We start from the raw sequence: 9,306 nt of genomic DNA on the forward strand, positions 1-9,306 counted from the left end.
AAATGTATATGTAAATGTATATATAAATGTATATGCAAATGTATATGCATATGTTTACTACTACGTACTTTAAACCACCAGTTAGTTGTTCCGCTTGAATGTGCGAGAAAGCACATGCATTATATATACATATGAGAAACAAAGAACAAAGAACAAAAAAAAAAAAAAAAAAAAAAAAAATGTGAAAATGACTTGGCCTCCTTTAAGCAAAGCTTTAAAATGTATATTTAAAGCTCATTGAAATTAAAAGAATAAAAATATGAACCTGCAGTTTTTTTATTTTTTTTTTTTTTTTTTTTTGGGAATGGTAAATAAATGTTTATATATATATATATATATATATATATATATGTACATATTTATACGTTAAAAACTTTTAAAGCTTATTCTTCTATATATTGTGGTATATATATATGCATATGTATAAAAGTGTACAAGTAAAAAATAGCCCACTAACACGGTGTTATATATTGTGTATATATATACATAATTTTGCATACTACAAATTAAAGAACTTTCACTGGGGATTTTTTCCCTTGCAGTACTTTTTCTTATTTTATTTATTTTTTTCTTTTATATAATCTTGAGTGAAAAAAAGGGTCACGTGGAGAATTGAAGCAGAATTATTATATTAAATGACACTAATGATGCTGTTGAATGTTTTGAAGGTATGCATGTATATATATATATACGTGTGAAAATATTTCTCCCTCCTTGGGGTTGCACAAAGAGGCAAAAGTTTCATATATATAAGTTTTATAAGTATTCGGGAAATATAGGTTTGAAACAGAAAGGAAAGTCCCTTAACATAGTACGAAAAGCGGATTAATTCGTGTAAATGAAAAAATGCCAAGATTGTCATATGTTCATAATGCATATATATACATGTATACGATATTATATATGCATAACACATTAAAGTGGGTTGGGTAAGGGAATGGGGTGGTAAAGGAAAAACAATATGAATATATATAATATGTACATAATCTGCACCTTCACGTGGTGTTCTCTTGTATGTATGCAATACTATTTATGCATACAGTTACAATTTTGAATGGCTTAACAGAAATATAAAAAAAAAATAAATAAAATAAAGAAAGAACAAGTATACTAAATTAGTTTTAGCCAATGACACATTCAATAGGGCAAATACTATTCGAAAAAGAAAAAAAAAAAAAAAAAAAAAAAATTTAGTTTGCATTATTTTTAAACATATACACCAGGTAATATGAACATCGTGACGGTCCCTACAGAATGAAAAAATAAAATAAAGCAAAACAAGATAGATATAAATAAATAAATGAAAGAAATAAACGTACTTATGCTTTTATCTATTATTTCCTAATATACAATACCGCTTCTTCATCTGCGAGCACGCAATGAGGTGAACAATATACACGCATACATATAATTTACACCGTTTGCCAATAATCAAATATGCCTTTAAAAATAATAGCAATTGGATATAAATTTTTTTTTTTTTTTTTTTTTTTTTTTTTTTTTTTTTTTTCTCCCTTTATGTTGACACAATTGCGTGTTTATTTTTGGGGTGTGCTCAACCCATATTATTTAACCTATGGGTAAAATAAAAATATGCAAGTGGAACTGGAAAAATATAACAAAATGAGCCACTTGTGTCATTTGACACTTTTGTAAATCCATTACCTCAAAATAAAATAAAATAATAAAATATTATAATAAAGGAGTACAAATTTTTATAATACTTTTACCACAAAAATGGTTCACGAGCATATATCCACACGTAAGCAATTTGTAAAATTAAGTGTGGATGTTAAATAAAAATACAAGTGCCGTATTTCAGCCCTCTTGTAAAAATAAATTTTTTACATAAGAGATAACCGTGCGTTATTTTATGTCTTCTAAATTATATAAGCTAATTTTTAAGCAACCTTTATGCAACTTTTTAAGCAACTTTTTGAGCAACTTTTTGAGCAACTTTTTAAGCAACTTTTTGAGCAACTTTTTAAACAATTTTTCAAGCAGTTTTTCAAGCAGTTTTTCAAGCAGTTTTTCAAGCAGTTTTTTTTTTTTACACACAGTGGGCATATATGTACAAGACACATAAATAAGGCGGCCATCCCTCGTTTGGGAAAATTCAAAATGAGTTATGTTTTAATTTGGAAAAACAATTTTTCAAAAAATATAAATGTCAGTTTTATGCAAAGCATTATTCGGAGATAAACGATTCAGCAAAAAACGACTGTGCATTTCGTCATTTGAATAGGAGGAAAAATGAAAAACATGGAATTATTATAATGATTATTACTTATTGATCATTCTGTTTGATTGGTCTTTCTTTTATTTTTTTGTGGATCTAGAAGCATTGAATCTGTTGAGAAATATGCAAAAAGGCGTGCTAGGGACAACACCAAGTTACGTCTGCTCCCAAGGAATCGTTAGCTCCTTTTGCGTAATTATAACAGCACCTCGGTGCGACACAGCAGAGGGTTTTCAATAACAGAAATGTATATATATACATATATATATGTACAGATACATGTGTGCATGCACAAATGACAGCGTTTTGTCCACTTGATGAACCCATAAAAATGCTTATAGAAAAATGCTCATCCATGTGTGTAATGCTGATCTTAAAAGCTGAGAAAAATCAATACGAAGAACATATTACTGTTTTATGGTTCTGTGTGTACAGATAAAATTTCCACATTTCTTTTTTTTTTTTTTTAAATGATACACATAGCACGAGGGCGCAAAATCTTTTTTACCCACCCCCTTGTGTGTTATAATCTCCAAAATGATAATGCAACTAGGTGAACGTATGATTATTTTGGATACCCAAAGTAACCTCTTACTGAATTAAAAAAATGAATGAATATAAATAAAATAGGAATGCACGTATAGTAATAACAGCTCAATAATTTTAAAAAGTGAATTCGTTTTATTCCGCAAAATAGTACTTTCTGTTATTTTGCTTTTATAAAAATCGTGTTTTATATATATAAAAAAAAAGAAAAAAAAAAAAAAAAAAAAACAAACAAATAAATAAATAAATAAAGGAATAAGGGAATTATTTCAAAAAATGTATTATTAAAATGAAAAATGTTCCAAAAAAAAAAGAAGTAAAAATTATACTTCTACCTTCGCCAAGGTTTCCCTACACCTCTTATACTGATCCATGTTAGTTCACTTTTACTTTGCCAATAATTATAAAAATATATATAAGCCCATGGTTCCTCATATGTGATTAAATGTGTTGCAGACACACAAAACAGAAACAAGGACGAGGCTTCTAATATGTGTAATATTGTGCAAATGCACAAGTTGGGAAAAATTCCACAAATCTGTATGATATAAACAAAGATCTGTAATTACACATCTAACGATACCATCAACAAATATTTTATCGAACAAAAATACGACTAAAATTTCGGAAGGGATTTTAAGGCACTTAAACATAACATGTAAGCTTCTTGGATATGCACATTACTGTGCTGTCATATGGAGCGGCATAAGATAAGGAAATGATTGGGGCAGGAAAGAGTAAACTGCAACAGACTAGAAAAACAAATAAATAAAACAAAGAAAAATAAAACAAAGTAAAATAAAACAACGTAAAATAATAATAAAATAGAATGTAAGCAAATAATAAACGATCAGGTGCAGAGGAGAGATGTATGCAAAATAAGTTCTAACAAATCGTTGCGAATATTTAGTTGGATATGATATTGCATGCCTCTTCATGTTTTATCCCTTAGGTACAAGGATATCCAATACATGAGAAAAGGGAAAGGATGAGGGATTTTGTGGGCGTGCGGTTAAGTCATGTCTGCATTATCAAAGGAGTTGCATAAGCGCGTGACATAAATAAAATAGAATATATGATCAAGGAGACGAATAAAATTCCTCCTTGTGTATTCACTAGTCCTTCTGGTCTGAATGCATGATATCTGCACTGGGGAGAGACTGAATTTGTGTGGAATGGTTGGATTGCTTAGCATTTTGTATATTTTTATATATCGATAAAGATTGTGAAATTAAGCTGCTAATATTGTTCAAGTCAGCAGGTATAATTACAGTATTGTTATTTTTACAAATATTTGAAAACACATCTATATACTGTTCTGCAATAAGAAGTGATATTGCATTGTGTGAATCTAATTTTTTAATTTTATTGGAAATAATTTCAATAGCTTCAGCAGTTGCATCTGCTTTAGCTTTAATTGCAAAAGATTGTCCTTCTGCTATTAAAATAGATTTTTTTTTTTTTCCAATGGCAATATTGATTTCACTTTCTCTTTCTCCTTCACTTTGTAGAATTTCAGCTCGTTTCCTCCTTTCGGCTTCTGCTTGTTTTTCCATTGCATTTTTAATATTAACAGGTAATATAATATCTCTAATTTCATATCTCATACATTTAATACCCCAATTTTTGGCTGATTCATTAATAGCTTTAACAATTTTTTCATTTAAATTATCTCGTTCTAAAAATGTTGCGTCTAATGTAAGTTTTCCTAATTCTGATCTCATGGTTACTTGTGCCAATTGAGTCACAGCAAAAACTGCATCATCAATACCATATGAAGAATTATATGGATTATCACATTTTATGTATAGGACACCATCAATATTGAGAGTTACATTATCTTTAGTGATAGCAGTTTGATTTGGAATAGTTATTGTTTCTTCTTTTAAAGAAAATACATAAGCTATTTTGTCTATAAATGGAATAATAAAATGAATACCTGCTAGTAACGTTTTTTTGTACTTTCCTAGTCTTTCAATTATGTATGCTGTTTGTTGTGGTATTATAACAAATCCTAAATTGTTTAGAAGCTTTTTGTTATATTTCTTTCCATTATTGCTTGTGTAGTAGCTGCACCTTCCTTGTCGCCACATCATTATTTCATTTTTCCAATTCCATGCATTTTTTACATTTTTTATACCTGTATATTTTCCACCATTTACCATTTGAGTGTAATAACTACGCACTCTATATAGTTGTTTTCTTTGGTTATCTTTTAATTTTAGGCAATTTCTCAAGATGCCTTTTCCCATAAAATTTCCATTTGTCACGATCATTTTTCTTCAAATCACATTAACAATTGTTTTTCCTTCTCAGCTCGCGCCACAGGGAGAGGGGCATGCATACATACATACACTCTTACACAAAAAAAAAAAAAAAAAAAAAAAAAAAAAGTAAACGTAAAAGTAATCGTAAAAGTAAACGTAAAAGTAAAAGTAAACGTAAAAGTAAACGTAAAAGTAATCGTAAAAGTAAACGTAAAAGTAATCGTAAAAGTAATCATAAAAGTAATCGTAAAAGTAAAAGACTTTTTTCCCCCAAAATTTGCTCTTAGAATTTACATCCGATCTTTTTGACGTTTTACATTAAAACGTGGTTCAGTTGTAAATAAATTCGCTCGCTCGCCCGTTCGCTTGATTTTTTTTTTTTTTTTTTTTGTCCCTTTATAAACATATAACATGAAATTTCACACGGTAAAGCGTTAGAAATTTACTTGAACAAGTTTTTATTGGGATTATATTTTAAAAACGTTCACTATTTTTTATGATACAATGTTTTATTTTTATTTTTATTTTATTTTATTTTTTTTTTTTTTGGCATTTCCTACAAATGGACTGAGCACTTATTTTTACAATGTCATTCTTGTTTGTAGAACCGTTATGCATATACATATATATATATATATATATATATATATATATATATATATATATATTTTTTATAGCATTATACGTATAACATTATGTCCCTTTTTTAACAACTTATTTTTTTTATTTTTATTCATTTGGGTTAGAATCTTTTTTTGTGTGCCTTGTTCTGGCTCTCCTTTTGCTTTTAATCTACGGGAGAAACGTGAACGAAATATGAGCCCATATGTGTGGGCTGCGGTTATCATATACCTACATGTAAGCACATGTGAATGTTTGTGTGAGTGTACATATTTACAAATGTATATATTAACGTATACCTATTATGTATATTATGTAAACATCTATGCATAGTCTTAACCACCCCCACCATATCTGCGCGTGCAGAAAAATGGAGCTGAACTTCTGTCGATTTCAAAAAAAAGGCAACTCGTCCACGAGTGCATAAGTCGACATTTTGAAAGTGTGTTCTAAATTGAACAAGTGATAAATGACGAATGGTATAAAACACGATCTCAGAATTCTATAGGAGGCGACCAATACCAGCCATATTTTACTAGGAATTCATTTTCTTAATCACTATAAGAAGCAGCAAAGAAAGGAAAAAAAAAAAAAAAAAAAAAATTGGCTCGGTTCGCACCACCCTTTATGTGTTTAAAAAGAAAAATGTATGACATTTTGCTGATTATGCATTCTATATATTTATCACCTACACAGGTTTAAATGAACAAAACATGAATACAATTTTTTCAATCGTAGAAAAGAGAGAAATATTGGTATACGTCCTTTTTAGGACAAACGAAATTTACACATATCAAGCTGTATGCATCTTTAGAACCTGTTTTTTTTTTTGTTTTTTTTTCCCTATTCTGAGATTTGCAAAGATTCTATAAGCACTGTAATTTACATTTGATTGTCATTTGCATATGTGATAGTATCATGGACAACGTTTTTATTTACACTACCACGTAGAGATAAGGGAGCTCATGCAAAATAAGTGATCATCATTATGATCCATTTTTTGGACTCGTGTTTCAGAATTTTCAGTTTCAAAATTTTCAAATTGTCAATTCGAACATATAATCCGGATTTATGAAAAAACTTCTTCTTTGTTTTTTCAGCTTGTCCTCTTTTAAATTTGTCATTTCTAACGGCATAGTAACAGAAGTAGGATCCACATAATGTCTTTTTATGGTTTTCCTATAATATTCATCATTATTCTCTTTGTTTGGAGTAACCTTTTGTCTGCTTAAGATATTCCATTTGGTGAGTAGACTATTAAGGTCATGTAAGTTTATTTCATCTAAAGGTATGTTAAGTGCGACACTTATAATTTGCTTTACATTATCATGTAATACTTTTACATTCGATTTGTTTTTGTCATAATTTTTTTGCAAATTTTGAAATTCATTCGACTTGGTAAGTAATTTCAATTTTTTTATTTTTCGGGCATCTTTTTTGTCTATCATTTGGTTTTTTAGTTGCTCTGACAAGTCATCATAAATGATTTTCTTCTTTTTGTTCTTTCGATTTTCCACAGGTAAGCTGAGGATGTCCTGCATGATGTAATGATTGTTCTCTTCATCAGCACTTATATCCCTCTTTAGAACTGTATGACTTGTTAATATTTTTTCCGTGGGAATTTCACTAGACATGTATACCGCTTCAGATGAGTACATGCACAAGCTGAGGATCAGCCAAAAGGCCATGGGTGTCATTTTTACTTCACTTTATTTTGTCTCGATTATCTGATTTTGTCTTGTTTATCTGATTTTGCCTCGTTTATCTGATTTTGCCTCGTTTATCTGATTTTGTCTTGTTTATCTGATTTTGCCTCGTTTATCTGATTTTGTCTTGTTTATCTGATTTTGCCTCGTTTATCTGATTTTGTCTTGTTTATCTGATTTTGCCTCGTTTATCTGATTTTGTCTTGTTTATCTGATTTTGCCTCGTTTATCTGATTTTGCCTCGTTTATCTGATTTTTATTTTATTTTTTAAGTAATGCACACTGGGGGGGAATTCACTGGGCTGGTCCTTTGTCCAGACAGTGAACTTTTCGTGGACTTTTCTAATTGCTGAGTCCTAGGTTAGAAGTTCCTTTCAGTGGCATTTTACACAATTGTCACAGATAATTGCATCTCGTAAAATGTTAAAATTAGACGATTTTCATTACAAAATTGTAATGTCATGTTGTTGATTGTGGTGAAATTTCTACATATACTCACAACATTGTAACAAATAGGGGAAAAAAAAAAAAAAAAAAAAAAAAAAAAAAAATACCTACTGCAGGGAATAACGAGTGGGTATATGGATTGAGAAAAAAAAAAAAAAAAAAAAAAAAAAAAATGCACATGTGAAAACGAAAAAATGAATATGTTTACATGTACGGAATTAGACTTGTGTCCTGCCTTCCTTCTCCATACGTAATGGAATATCAACGGTAGAAAGTCGTATATGTCTGTACCTGCGACACAATATGTGTTTTTTTTTTTTTTTCTTTTTTTTTTTGCAACTCACAGATGGCTCAAGGATTTATGCAAAGGATATTCCTGCTGAATTTTTTTGTTCGAAAAATAAATAGTACCCTTTTTGTACCTATAGTTGTCTTTTTTCTCTTGGTTTTGAATTTTGCAGTCCAATGTTAATTCATCAAATCCATAAAAAGGAACATTGTTGTGATATTTGATTAAACCGATTTTGTAAATGTCTTTGAGAGTATTTGTTTCTAACATGGATTTACAAGTTTGATGATAATCGATTATGTGAAATAAGTCATGCTGTTTTATTACATTTCTTGCAAGGGCATTCATAATTTTTTCATCTTTTAAATTAAATTTTATTTTGATATTTTTGAGTGCTCTTGCAGCTCTGTTGAAATCGCTTGGTTCAAAATATTTTATATTTCCATGCATATGTTTACATAAGATTTGAAAAGTAGTTGGATCAAGAATTTCATGAAATGCCAATATTTCAACAAGTCTTGGAACATCATATATCATTTTTGAGTTTTTATTATCTCTCTTTTTAATAATATCATTTATACGAAATAGAAATTCTTTTTTCATTTTATTATTCATTGATCCTTTATGTAAAAAGGAAGAAAATTTAGTTAACGAATCTAAATTTAAAATTTCTATATTTTTGTAAATGTATACCATCATTTTCTTGAAAATATGATTTATTATGGAGTAATGTATTGGTAGTATAGATGAAAAATAATACCCGATTGCACACAATACTTGTGGGGGATAATCATATGTATATACATTTATATGTTTCAAAATATGTTCAAAAAGTGCAATATCATTTATCTTTAATTTATAAAATGAAGCAACTATTTTTTCAATGAAATATGGGTTCAAAGCGTTTTTTCCCTCATTTTTTAGCATGTACATGGTGTACCTACTTATATAATCAAAGAAAATGTAGTTTTGAAATTTCAGATTTGAGAACGAGTCTGTTATATTGATTAGATTTTCCATTTGGGGATAATAGTTAAATTGTTCTTTTTTGTATTCTAAAAAATTATTTTCTTCCTTCTCAAGGTTGTATAACAGGATTGCATCTTCATCATTATCCTCCTCCTGCTGTTGCTCTTCTTCACTTCTGCCCTCGGGACGAGTAACAGAATCAGAGTAGTGCTTATCTAATTT

General features: G+C 29.1%; 3 protein-coding genes across 3 annotated transcripts in view; all 3 read right to left on the bottom strand.

Moving 5' to 3' along the window:
• Window positions 1–3,900: 3,900 nt before the first annotated feature.
• PGO_082080 (stomatin-like protein) lies at window positions 3,901–5,061 on the bottom strand (the record flags this gene model as incomplete). The annotated part of the gene is made up of 1 exon (XM_028687430.1): window positions 3,901–5,061. One exon carries the CDS (start codon window positions 5,059–5,061, stop codon window positions 3,901–3,903), a length of 1,161 nt encoding a protein of 386 aa, XP_028543231.1.
• Window positions 5,062–6,710: 1,649 nt separating this feature from the next.
• On the bottom strand, window positions 6,711–7,370 carry PGO_082090 (hypothetical protein, conserved; the record flags this gene model as incomplete). Its single annotated transcript, XM_028687431.1, has 1 exon — window positions 6,711–7,370. The coding sequence occupies one exon, from the start codon at window positions 7,368–7,370 to the stop codon at window positions 6,711–6,713; it is 660 nt and encodes a 219-aa protein (XP_028543232.1).
• A 796-nt stretch (window positions 7,371–8,166) lies between these two features.
• PGO_082100 (hypothetical protein, conserved) overlaps window positions 8,167–9,306 on the bottom strand; it is a gene marked incomplete at both ends in the record, with an annotated part of 2,183 nt that continues 1,043 nt past the window's right edge. Inside the window, one exon of the mRNA XM_028687432.1 lies at window positions 8,167–9,306. This exon is cut by the window's right edge and continues 699 nt beyond it. Within this exon, the coding sequence (XP_028543233.1) occupies window positions 8,167–9,306 (1,140 nt within the window).

This window comes from Plasmodium gonderi (genome assembly GCF_002157705.1).
Source record: "Plasmodium gonderi DNA, contig: Chr08, whole genome shotgun sequence".
In the NCBI taxonomy this organism is placed as follows: domain Eukaryota; phylum Apicomplexa; class Aconoidasida; order Haemosporida; family Plasmodiidae; genus Plasmodium; species Plasmodium gonderi.